Below are 14089 nucleotides of genomic sequence, written 5' to 3' on the forward strand. Positions count from 1 at the left end.
CAAAATTTAATCTTAAAATCTAAGTGTGTTTAGAATATCCATGTGTTTTGAAAATGGGCATGTTTCTGAATATTTACATCTTATGAATGGTGGGTGAATATGGATTAAGTCAATTACTGCTGGTGTAATTTTAAAAGTGATTTAATTTCCATTATTTGCTACTTTGGATTGCTTATCTCAGTTTTAGCTTTAACTTAAAAATTTATTTTGTTGTTTGATTTTTCAGAATTTTAAAGTTCAAGTCCTCAGCTTCCTCTGGACTCACACTCAAAACAAGGTACTATTACAAGGAGTGTCAGGTGAATCACAACAAAGCTGGGGAAAGAACTGTGAAATTAGTCTCTCAGAGTAACAAATATAAGTCCCTTGAATTGATGACTTCTTGATTTAAAAAAAAGTATGACTATTAATAAATTTTGGTTTTAAAAATTGTCAGTTTATGCCCAGTAATTGCGCATTATGCCCCATAATGCTTTTGAATCTGGTAGATGTGAAGAGAGATTTTTGACATTATCTTGTATTTTTACATGGTCCTTCCCCTCCCCTGCTTTGCTTCTCCCCAGCAAGAAGCATACCCAAATAAGCAAAAAAGTACAGGCCCTTTTCGAGGTATCATTTCCAATCAAGAAACATAGGACTGTTGGTGATGTTATACCCCACTGTAGCCAGCTGATGGGTGAATGAACTTAGAGTCTGGAAACTAACTTGTCCTTGTAACAGTGGCAGTCAGGATCCAAACCCAGGCTAGGATCCAAACCCAGGCTCATCAGACTTGAAACCCTCATACTCCTTCCCCTAACTCATACTGCTTATGAGACCTGAGCCATTATGAATTATTTTATGTTCAGTGTCCTAACTAGTATAAAAATTTAGTGTTTTTGATCTCTTTGCCCAATGCTATTTTCTATTTTCTTTAATTGGGGCCAGATCTCCAGAAAAATATTCATGCTGATTTTTTTTTTTCTGGTTTTTCTTTTCTCCTCAGCCCCTTTCACTCTTCCCACCACAATATTTTCTTTTGAAATAACGATAAAGTTCCTTGATCTTTCTTCTGAAATTGCTAGAGTATGTTCTTTTGGCCCAGGCAAGACTTGAAAATCATTTCCAAAGCACTAGCACTGACTCTAGAACCTTGGGATTGGTTGGAATGGTTTTCTGTCCTTCTCCAGATTTGGTGTTCAGTACATGTTGTTTGTTTTTTTACTTGCTTTTCTTTTCCCCTATCTAGGACCCAGTTGTAGCAAATGCTGCGTATAAATCTCTGTCCCACTTTAGTGCAGGAGAACACACCATTCTTCATCTGCCCGAAAAGGTAGGCAGTCCTGTTTTCTTACTGGTATCTTTTTACTTTGCTAGAGTTTACAACTTTATTTGTATCTCCCCTCTTTGGAGATCCTTGCTTGATAAATATATATATAACTCTAGGTATGTTGTCTAGAATTCACATTCATTGTTTGTTTCATCTGTAAATGACTGTAGAGGTCTTAGCCTTCACAGATCATGAATTTAAATCTCTTTGAAGCAGATGGAAGACACCTAAGATACAAATGAAACTATCTAAGGTGACTGGGTATATGGCTTGTTCCAGAAGATCTGTGCCACTATAGGAACCACTTTGCCTTAGAATGCCATCTTGGACTTAGAAACCAAGCATGGCTTGCATAGACTAAGATTTTATATTACCTGTGCAGCCACAGATTTTTATTTGTGATAAAGAATGAGATGCCATATGAAAATATCTGCTATTTATTAGTATTGTATGGAATGATGCATAGGTTAACTCCAGAGAACTGGATGAAGAAAGTATCACTACCTTTTAAGGTTTAGCACACAGTATGTTATTATCTTAGTTTTTAGACCAAACTAAGAACATAGAATCTTTTCTAGTATCTACCAAATATAATCATCTTCAAATTAATGTCATGTTAACTTATTAAATGTCTGATTTCATATCTCATAGTGCCATTACTAATTCAAATGCATACAGATGTTTATTGAATGCCCTGGAGTGTAAGGAAGATGTTATGTTAGATGAAGTTAAATGTAACATTACTCAGAATCTGTCTTAGATATCAAATGACAAGAAGGCTTGGTGTGCATTTCTTGGGATCCTCAGGCATTAAAATGGGTTTGGCTTTTCTTCTGGATTGAGTTTATACAGACATTAGATGCCAGTAGGAACCAGGCAAACTTTTGTTTACTGAATTGAATTGGAACCACCATATAAAGTGGACTGAAGATAGGCTCTTATAAAACCAGATTGTAAGTGAGGCAGGATTCCTTATGTTATTGAGGACTTATAAAGATACCTGCACTCGAATGTTTATAGCGGCACAATTCACAATTGCAAATCTGTGGAAACAACCCAAGTGCACATTAATTCATGAGTGGATTAATAAAATGTGGTATATGTATACCATGTATACATATACATATCAGCTTTTTTGAAGCTGAGTACTACTCAGTTTTAAGAAACAATGGTGATATAGCACCTCTTATATGTTGCTGTATAGAGCTGGAACCCATACTACTAAGTGAAGTATCTCAAGAATGGAAAAACAAGCACCACATGTACTCACCGGCAAATTGGTATTAACAGATCAACACCTAAGTGGACATATAGGAATAACATTTATCGCGTATCAGGCAGGTGGGAAGGGGGAGGAGGTGCTGGGTATATACAAACACAATGAATAAGATGTGCAGTGTTTCGGGGATGGACACGCTTGAAGCTCTGACTCAAGGGGGGGAGGAGGGGCATGGGCAACATACGTAACCTTAACACTCGTACCCCCATAATACGCTAAAAAAAAAACACAGATTGGCCCACTTGTCATGTAATGAACACAATTGGGAAGGCTTAAGTAAAGACATTTTAAAAAGGATGGGACTTCAGTGTGAGTGCACTGTGGTGACCAGTAGTACTCATTGCTGCTTAAAAAAAGGAAAGAAAAAGAAAAAAATCTACACGTAAATTTGGTGTGCATACCTGGATGTGGTGGCTCACAACTATAATCACAGCACTTAGGGAGGGCAGATTCTTTGAGGCTAGAAGTTTGAGACCAGCCTGAGCCCCATCTCTACAAAATAAAATAATAAAATAAAATGAAATAATAATAAAATAAAATAAATAATATAAAGCATTAGTTGGGTATGATGGCATGCACCTGTAGTCTTAGCTATTCAGAAGGCTGAGGTGGAGGGGATCACTCTAACCCAGGAGTTCGAGGTTCCAGTGAGCTATGATCACACCACTGTACTCCAGCCTGGGCCATGGAGTAAAACCCTATCTATAAAAAAAAAAAAAAAGAAAAAAAAAAGAAGAAGAAGAAATCAGTGTGCAAACACATACCAATAGATTAGCTATAGCAATTGTTCATTTAGATTGCAGCATAAAAATCACCTTTATTTTTAGCTAGTATTCCTCAAATATTCTAGCTGGAGTAACAACTTTCATTAAATAACTCCCATGTACTCTTCACATTTAGTCTCCACCTCTTTAAATATTGATAAGTTTATGTTTTTTCTGACTTTAGGGTTGTATTCAATTTCTGATTATGTTTGTTAGAGTTATAATTCAGTTAAGTGCTATACTCAATCAAACGTTAGCTACTTCCTTAATCAAACTCTTCTATATCTTCTGATCCCTGAATACCCATAAATAGCCCTTTATACTTTGAACATAAATGGGAAAGTACTTACGAGTTTGGGTGTCCATTAATATATATGTTTGGGTTTTTATCAACAGAGTGCAAAGAACTATAAAGGAAAGCTATAAGTCTTTTCCTTTTGTAGCCATACTTTTCAACCTTTTTTTCTGCCTTAGTCCCCTTCTGGGATATGACCTGCTCGGAAATGTAACAGTGGCTCACTATGGTGGGCATTCTCAAACAGAGGTTGAGATGAGGGGGTATAAGTGATTTGAAAGAGTCTTCCTCATTCTGACACCCAGATTCTGATACAGAGGCTCTGTATCTCCTCTTAGAGAATCATTGCTTCTAAGACCATACTATATATTCTTCTTCTTTTCATTGATTACTAATTTTCAGTTTGACTGTTTGAATACCTAAAGACTCAAAGTCCAGAAAGTGGTCAATGTGTTCATATCCCAAGCCCCCAAAGGCTAAGCCTACAACTAAGACAGCGCTTCACCTCTGTTTTGTAGCTGATGGCAGTGATGTGAAACTGCAGCTCATTTTCTATAAGAACATATTTTCAAATGTTTCAAAAGTCCCTGTCATTTAGGGACTTCTGTAATGTAAAAATTAAGGTGATTCTTTTTTGACAGAGATTATGTATTCTGCACCAAGGGCAATTGGCTTACTCACAAGATGTAAGGTTACCTATACATTTTTTTCCAGTGAAAGCACATCCACGTTCTTTTATTTTATTTGTGGGAACCTGTGAAATAAACATTTGAGTCCACTGTGAATTTCAATTAGAACTTGAAAAGATATAATGCATCCTTACAAACACGGCTACTTTTGTAAATTACAATTCAGCTGCTTTTGTTGTAAGTACTACTTTTCTTTAAATTTACTTAAATATTTCTTTTTGATTGTTGAACATCAATTTATGCTGTACAACTTGCTGAAGGTCAACAGGCTGATAGAACAAAAAGAGTAAGGAGTGGCAGGCATCAGAAGACTTAGGATTTAATGAAACAGTACATTTAAGGTTAAATGGAAAATGTCAGGAGATACTAGAGCTGAATGAGACACTATTTGAGTTAAGAATTTGAATACCAAATTGATTAACTCATCTTTCTTGTCATTAGGAAGTTCTTTAGGATGGTCACTTAACATTTGTATTGGTTTAATAATTATTTATTGTTCATTGTATATATACTAAGTGCTAGGCCCTGTCTTGTGAGCTCGGGATGTTGAATGAATGCATATGTTTTGTTGGTTTGTAACAATATCATTGTTAATCAATTAAAGCATGCAAATCTAAAATTGGTTCAAAAATTTGAGGGAATGGCCAGGCGCTGTGGCTCACGCCTGTAATCCTAGCTCTTGGGAGGCCGAGGCGGGCGGATTGCTCAAGGTCAGGAGTTCGAAACCAGCCTGAGCAAGAGCGAGACCCCGTCTCTACTATAAATAGAAAGAAATTAATTGGCCAACTGATATATATATAAAAAAATTAGCCGGGCATGGTGGCGCATGCCTGTAGTCCCAGCTACCTGGGAGGCTGAGGCAGAAGGATCACTCGAGCCCAGGAGTTTGAGGTTGCTGTGAGCGAGGCTGACGCCACGGCACTCACTCTAGCCTGGGCAACAAAGCGAGACTCTGTCTCAAAAAAAAAAAAAAAAAATTTGAGGGAACTGCTTTGAGGACTTGTTGATTCTAATGTTGAAAAATAAATAGGAATGACTTTCTCCTTTTATCTTCTATTTCTTCTTCTCTTTTTAGCTATTTACACTTCTCCCCAGCCTTCTTTAGCACCACCCTCCAAAAAGAAAAAAACCACCCAAAAATTATAGAAAAAAAATTTTTTGTAAGAGAATCGGTAATGTGTAAACATTTTGGTAGAAGATACTGACTTTCCTTTCTCACTTCATTAAAAAATATTGAGCTATTTAAAAATTAAACTTTATTATAGAGATCTTAAGATTGTTTTGTTGATTTCTAGAATTAATTTTGGACATAATATAAAAGAACTTATTATGCATTCAGGAGTGGTATAAATATGGCACAACCAGTTTGGCTTTGATTTAAAGTGAATGTCACTGCATTCATCAGAAGCCGTTTCTCTTTTTAACTGAATTTATGCAGAATCTTGATGCGTTCCAAATAAAATCCCCTGTTTATGCACAAACTCTTGGATTTTCATAGGTTACACACACAGAAAGGTGGTTGAAAGGTTATCTGGCTCAGAACCATGATAAGGCATTTTGTAGGATAAGCTTCACAGTACAGATGGTCCCAGACTTATGATGGGTTGACTTACAGTTTTTCAAGTATGATGATACTAAAGCAATACACATTCAGTAGACATGATACTTTAAATTTTGAATTTTGATCTCTTCCCGGGCTAGTAATAATGTGGTAAAATAATCTTGTGATGTTGAGCAATGGCGGTGAGCCACAGCTCTCAGTCAACCATGTGATCACAAGGGTAAACAGCAGATACTCAGCAGTGTACTGTGTTGCCAGACAATTTTGCCCAACTGTGGGGTAATGTAAGTGTTTTGAGCATGTTTGAGGTAGGCTAGGTGAAGCTATGATGTTTGGTGGGTTGGATATATTAAATGCATTTTTAACTTAATGATATTTTCCATTTACTATGGGTTTATTGGGATATAATCCCATCGTGAGTTGAGAAGCATCTGTATTTAGTTTGAAACACGTTTTGAAAGTAAATTGTCATTTTATATTTGGTTTTCCCTTTAAGTTGTTCCACAGAGCTTAGCTGTATTTAGAAGGGTGGTGTTGGCAGTGTGTTGGTGGGGTATGTGTGTTTTAAACATACATATATATGCAGTTATTCCTGGGTGTTTTAGCAGTAATGTAATAATGTAATATTAGCAATATTAGCAATAATGTAATATTATTGCCAAAGTTTTATAACTTTAACAGGTATTCTTTCATCTGACTTGTCTTGGTTCTCCATAGTTGTACTTACATTGAGCTTATTAAATTGTTTCATATAAACCATGGGGAAAGACTGGTATTAGCATAGGGAAGGTGGAACTTTTAAGAGCTGGGCAAAAGTAGAGGGAAATGTAGTGGAACCAAGATATAACAATGAGTGCTAATTTGTCCAGAAGAATCAGCTCATCTCTGAGGAAACAAAATGGAAGAAGTGAGCATATCATTATAAATATTAATACATATAGTTTATCGTGTATACTTATAGTACATTTGTAATTGCTTTGCTAAAATTTATGCATACTGAGATGTAGACATATCTCCTATTTATCTGCTATTCACTGCACAGCAGATAAATTTATATAGGCACTCAGTCGTGTGAATGTGAAATTAGACAATTTAGGATTGATGAGTAGATCAATTTTCTTTATCCCCAACCTGGTAACTCTTTCTTTAGTGGCTCTGAGAAATATTGATGGCCCTGGTGCTGTGACTCATACTAAATAATTAGGTTGACTGAGCAGAAGGACTGGCTAGAATAAAATGTGTGTACAAATGATCATATCTCCTTTTTACTAAATAATTCTGGAAACATTTGGTCATTTGACGAAGTTTTCACACCAGTTAAGGTCCCTCTGGTGGTGACAGCAGCTCTTCCTCCTCTGCCTACTTGCCTTCCTTCATCCCTTGCTACCTGCCTATCCTTTATTTTTAAGAAGCTTTATTGACATGTAATTCACATACCATAGAACTCACCCATTTAAAGTATACAATTTAGTGATTTTGGTATATTGAAAGAATTGTGCAACCAATCACAGAGCAACCACAATCTAATTTTAGGACATTTTTCGTCCCCTAAAAGAAACTCTGTTAACAGTCAGTGCCCATTACCCCTCTCCCTCCTGCAGACCTGAGCAACCACTAATCTACTTTCTGTCTCTATAAATTTGTCTATTCTGGACCTTTCCTATAAATGGAAGCATATAGGATGTGGTCTTTTGTGACTGGCTTCCTTCATGTAGCATAGTGTTTGCTTTCATGTGTAACATATATATCTGTACTTTATTCTTTTTGTATGGCTGAATAATATTCCATAGTATAGATATACTACATTTTGTCTATACATTCTATCAGTTGGAGGACATTTGGGTGGCTTCCATTTTGGGACTATTCTGAATAATGCTCCTATGAACATTCATGTGCAAGTTTTTGGTGTTCATGTATTTTCATTTCTCTTGTTTATATGCCTAGAAGTGAAATTGCTGGACCATCTCATAACTCTATTACTATTTTTCCAAGGTACAGTGATGTATAAAAAGTCAGGATGCAAGGCGGAGGGACTTAGGACCAACTTTTTCAGAGCTTTTTTAGGCCACTAGGACTGGTTAGAATCTCTAAGACAACTCTTGATGACACTAAATCTAGAAAATAGTAAAGTAAAATGTATGCAGACCAGAGACACCTGGAAGACGCTGATTGTCAGAACCAAAAGGTTTGCAGACATGCCCGGTGGGCTCTGATATGCAGTGATATCAAGGAATGCTGTCATGCCCTATGTGGAGCATACTTAATAGTTAGTTATCTCTCTAAGTATGGCTGGTTTAGCCCTTTGAGAATTAGGTACTTACTATTGAATCCGAATTAAATCTTGTCTTGGAAGGTGCTCAGATAGCCAGGTTGCTTTCAGTTCTCCTTGATGAATGAAGAGAACACTAGTTATGGTTGAAAGGCTTCATTGGAGTTGAGATTATTATACTTAAGAGAAGCATTTCCTCTGTGTTTCCTTTAATCCCCCTGCAAGAATCCTGACTCAGTGCAGTTCCTAAATGGAACAGTGCTTTGGGGACCTATGAAGAAGGCAGTCTGCAGGAATTGTTAATTATTTCTAAAAATAACTCTGGGAGACAGGCTAATGGTAATGACTGGGTTCTGGCACTTTATGGTTATAGAAACCACTTTTATATATTTTGATTTCCTCCCCTAATGCTTAATTATCTCCATGTGGGCATTATGATGGAGTGTCATTGAAGGTATTAAAAATTTAATTAATTGCTTAACAGTTATATCTGTGGAAACTATAATAGTGGTAATCTTTTTACATTTTTTTAATTTTTGGTTCAAATAAACCTAACTAATCACAGAGCAACCACAAAAATCTTCAAAATGCAAATTAGAAACAATAAAGTATAGCTACCAATTACAGATTTTAGTGTTTTTGTACTCTATAGCAACAAACTGCCATGTCTAAAAACAAAAAAAAAAAGTCAACTAAAGCATTCTGTTCTTATCTCTACTATATATTCTATTGGAAGATTTTTAAGCTTTGTCATAGAAGTATGGCTAGAATCACAAATTTTAAACACATTCAGACAAGACAAATATTTAATTATAAACCATAGAAATTCAATATATTGAATATGCCAATGTTTGCTTTTTATTGTTGGATGGTATAGAATTTTATTAGTTTTCTATAATAATCATTGCGTATGCTGGCTTATGGTGATTTTCTTACTGTATTAACATTAGTTTTTTTAATGGATCTTAGATTGTATCTAATAAGATGACTAAAGTTTACCATTTAGTTAACCTGAAAAATTACTAGATTTAAAAAAATTTTTATAATGATCTTTTAACATTATAGAATTATGGCATCTACTATAATTTTTAAATCTTGACACAAAAAGGACAAAGAAAAGATTTTACATAATGTTTTACTATCATCCTCTCTATAATCTTATCACTTATTATTTCAGATAAGACCAGAAATTCCTATTTCTGATGAATTGGATGAAGATGAAGATGAGGAGGATATGGATCTTTCAGTTCCTGGCTCTTGCTATGTCAAACTGTTGTCATTCACTACTCCTTTGGTTTTACCAGGTGACTGTTATTTGGTAGTGAGGAACTACCATTTTTCAATAATTTTTATCTGTCTGATTAATTGGGTTCTGTTGTGATGTGTACATACTATAGTTTAATCTTAAGTGCTTATTTTCTAACTGAAATGTTAAATTCACCCGTCTGTTTTATGAAGACTGCTTGACATAGTATGGTGTTTAAAACACGCCAAAAAACATTAGCCACGAGTAGGATTTAATTGGAAAACTAGTTTAAATAACTGTTTTCACTGACAAGATTCATTTGAAAAACTAAATTTATTCTACAAGACAAATTTGTACTGGGACTCTAGGTTACGGTTTTAATAATGCTTCTTCCTTATATAAACTAAGTGAAAAGGTCATTAGATTCTTCAGAGTTTTACTGGGTGGTTTCATCATTGTAAATTTATTCTTTCTGTAAAGTTATTCCAGAGATTTTACTGATATTTAAGAGCTATAAATTAAGCTTTTAAGACATGGATCAAATTGATCAGTCATTCAGCATTGATATAAAGCTTCCAGGGTCATTAGCTTTTAAAAATTATTCTAATGCATACATGTGGTAATTATTCTATATGGATGTTGTGTCTGGAAATACTCATCTGCCCCTATTACACTATGCTTTACCAAGGAAATGGTAGGTGATTCCCTCTGAGAAATTTGTAGACTGTGATTGGGAACTTATGTTATTTTATTTCCTGATTATTAAAAAATTATCACAAAGTTCCTCCAGTGATCCATTGTGATTAAGTAGCTTTTCAGTATTTGACAACATTCTACTTTGTTCTGTTCTAATTCTACCTTGAATATTCTAGATGTAAAAATTTAATTTCTAAAAATGAAGTTCAATAAAAATGAGAAATGTCATCTGCTCAGTCATGATCATGCTAGCCTGAATTGTTGGAAGTTTTTTTTTCATAGTTTCATCTCAAATGGAAATTCCTTGGAAATTCAGCCAAATATATACTATTTATTTCTAGACAAAGCTCCTGTTACAAATCTCTACTTCCTTTTATTAGAGGAAACTGAGTAGTCAACTTAGACAACGAGTGCACCTTTACATTTCTCCTGATTTCTACAAGAAACCTCAAAGGCTTGTTCACTATTTCTCTCTTCTGTTTTTCCCTACTTGCTACCATTCATGGTTCTTCAGAGTCTAGAACCACCCCTGAAGTTAATAGTGAATCCAAAAAGGAAAAAGCCTTCAGTTATCCAAAGTTTCTCCTGTATCCTAAAAGAACCTGAGAATCAAAAGTCCTCTTGGGAGTTTTAATGACTTTGTTCCCTCTTAACATTTATTCCCTAGCACAGTCTTGCAGTATTAGAAGAAGAGGAAGAAAAAAAATATTTATTGCCAAGGTTCTCTGATGTTTCTGTCCTCTTGGCATGTGCAGTGCTGTGATGGCTATTAGCTGGCTCTTCTACATTGTTTGTACTTGGTGGTTACCAGTGTTTTTGAGAAAGAAGGGACAGAATTGAGATTAACAACTGTATTTGTGTGAGAAAATTCAATAATTGGAGTGAGGAAGGTGGTTTAGATGTTGTCTATGCCTGGCAAAGTATGTCACCATGGACACTTTTATCTGTGCCTCACTTTCCCTCTAATTACTAGAGAACTAAAAAAGAAAAAAACAGGAAAAAGGCACCAGCCTTAGGAATATATACCCTAAAAAATAAAGGGTGGATGACGATATCTTAGTCTGCAAGTCCTGCAGACAGAAAAGTGGATTGCACTGAATTTAAGTTAATTTAGCCCTTTTCTCCTCTTAATTCTTTAAAATTGAAAAGCAGCTACAAAGTAAATCCAGTAATTTTCATTATTTTAAATAAAGATGTTACTGGTGTTGAGCCAGGACCTTCAGAAAAGGGGTGCAGGTAGCCTGTATCAATCCTGCAGGAAAGTGTCTGGGTAATATATTCCCTGACTTTGCTGTGTTTTCACCTTCTGATCTTCTGCCAGTGTCTCTCATTGGTTGAAGTCAACCAGAAGCCAGAGGACAAGGGGACCTTTTGATGCAATTCTCAAAGTTTATTCTTCCAGAACACAGAGCAGGTTTGAGAAGGGCAGTGGGTAGATCTGGAGGGGAAAATGGAAAACATCCCACACAGTTGTTCTCCAAGCTTTGAATGGAGAAGCTTGGTTGCATCTATAAGGGTTCTATATAGAAACAGAATTGGGTACCAAACAGATGTTACAGTGAGTACTTGTAACCTTTAATATCTTATGGTCATTTAAAGGACAGTTTTGGATCTATTCAGAATGAAATTCCAGTGTAGTTAGGTAGATCCCTGCTTTTTGTTCCTCTAAGAGGCAGATGAAGTGGTTTTCTTTCTTATTTTCCACTCCATACGACTTGCTTAATGTTTTTGTTTTTGTTTTTGTTTCTGTTTCTGTGTTGGGCAACCTCTAGTGGTCCTTAGGAAAATGACATTTGAATATAAACCTGTAGTCTTATCAAATATTTTGTTTGGGCACTCTGTAGTCTTCTGATCTCACATTTCTGTGTTATTTTGTAATAAGTAAAATGTCAAGCAATAAAGGTTTGGACTTAATTAGAAGAAACACAAGCAAAGAAATAATGAAAGAATATTTTATTTTTAAGTAATTGTACTCATATTGCTACAGAGTGATGGATAGTCATGAAAGGCCTCTTTGAAAACACCTAAATGACAAGGAGAAGCCAGTTCCATGAAAATCTGAGACTAATATGTTCCAAGTAGAAGGAATAACAAATACAGTGGCCCTGACTTAGGTATCAACTTTGTGTTTTGAGGAATGGAAAGAGGCCTTATGGAAGTGTGGCTTCAAAATAGCAAGGAGTGAGTGTGGTAGAGGTGAGCTCAGAGAGAGTCAGGTGCTAGATCATAAAAGGCCTTGATCATGGTCAGAAGTTGTGATTTTATTCTACATACAGTGAAAAACCATCAGAAGATGTTAGGGAAGGGAATGGCAAAATTCTGGCTTCTGGGCAGAGGAAAGTTTATAGGGGTAATCAAGAGGAAAAGAAGAAACCTAGAAACTAGGTTTTACATTAGTTTATATAGGGAAGAGAGAAGACAAAAAACTATGTAAGTAACAGTGAAAATGGAGAGAAATGAATGGATTTGGGATATATTTTGAAGGTGGAGTTATGAGGACTTGCTAATGGATTACGTGTAAGAAATGAAATAGAGGAGTTAAGAATGACTCTTAAGTTTTTGAGCTTGAGCAACGGGTGCTATATTCTAATTTGGGGAAGACTAAGAAAGGGATGGGCATCAAGAGTTCTCTTTTTACCATGTGAAGTTTGGCCAGAAATAGAGCTTAGTTTTTTGTATATTAGTTAAGAATGAATGTTTTTCTTCTAACATATTGTAAAACTCTACTTTTGGTCTGTTTTTATCCTCTTAGCTTTGGAGGAATTTTTTACATCACTTGTGAAGCAAGAAATGGTGAATATGCCTCGTGGGATATATCACTCTGCATTAAAAGGAGGTGCCCGCACAGACCAAGGGAAGACTGTAGCAGGAATCCCCAATTTTATCTTGAAAATGTATGAAACAAACAAGCAACCAGGATTGAAACCTGGCCTTGCAGGTAAGGATAGTGCATAGCATCAAGGTATAGATTTTTAATGCAATGATTTAACTTCCACTTCCAAGTAAGATGTAGTGGGTCAGGGGCATTGCTGCTACTAACATCCAGACACAGCTGTATAACTTATAAATAATCACATTTTAAAGGGCATCAGAGAATCATAGAAGCAAAGACAAATAATGGACTAAAATTCCAGAATAGGGAGAATATTTTCGATTTTAGAACTATTTTTCCCCTGACCCCTCTGTTTGGGGATATTCACTCATTCTGGTTGTGTTTTGGAATTGGGGCTTGGCCTAGGCAGAGGCCTGGCCTATTGGAGGAAAAAAGAAACCAGTGGAATTTTTAGTGGTTGTATGGGACTGAGGTGACAAATCAGAGATTTTCCTCATAAGATATTTGCTGAATTTTGAGCTTGTAGCAAAAGCTAGGCTGAAAACTTCTGAAAAGCAAAGCGAAATCTCCTTCAGTCTTATGGTGCTCAGGAAACGAAGACTAGGTAGGAGAATGGGTCTGAAAACAAAATGCCCAAGAGGTGAAAGCCCTGGAGAGGGTGGTGACTTGATACTGAAGCTCTATAGCTGCTCTCACCTGGGTGCACTTGCTGATCTGGCCCCAGCTGGAGGCTGAGTATTTAGGCTCATCCTTAGCAAGAGCCTGGTGCAGCAAGAGGCTGGAGGTGGAGAAACCAACAGTGATTTTGGCATTCATGTGGTGCTAGAGTGACAAAACTTAGAACTTGAGGGACCTCAAACACACAGCCTGTTTTTCCCTTAAGATATTTGCCAAATTTTGAAGCTTTATGGGATGGGAACCTAAAGAGCTAAGCTGAAAAATTCTGAGGACAGACCTGAATCTCCCATAGCCTTTCTAGACTGTAGAGTAAATTAAATATCTTGTGTCAAGGGGAGTTGATGAGGAGAGACATGCCCTAGCAACAGGAGTAAACCAGGGGTAGACTGAGATTTACCAAAACTATAATCAAGCCTTACCTAGATCAATCTTTGATTAAGTTGTGATGATCAGTCCTTCCCCCAATCTGC

General features: G+C 36.1%; 1 protein-coding gene across 2 annotated transcripts in view; it reads left to right on the forward strand.

Annotated features, from left to right (window-relative positions):
• Positions 1-14089, forward strand: part of FOCAD (focadhesin) — a 265358-nt gene that overhangs the window by 164541 nt on the left and 86728 nt on the right. For both annotated transcript variants that reach the window (XM_076008775.1, XM_012769776.3), the window contains exons 17-20: positions 227-277; positions 1229-1312; positions 9344-9470; positions 12861-13046. In XM_076008775.1, the coding sequence (XP_075864890.1) occupies positions 227-277; positions 1229-1312; positions 9344-9470; positions 12861-13046 (448 nt within the window). The remainder of the gene's footprint in view (positions 1-226; positions 278-1228; positions 1313-9343; positions 9471-12860; positions 13047-14089) is intronic.

This window comes from Microcebus murinus, chromosome 12, assembly GCF_040939455.1.
Source record: "Microcebus murinus isolate Inina chromosome 12, M.murinus_Inina_mat1.0, whole genome shotgun sequence".
Classification (NCBI taxonomy): Eukaryota; Metazoa; Chordata; class Mammalia; order Primates; family Cheirogaleidae; genus Microcebus; species Microcebus murinus.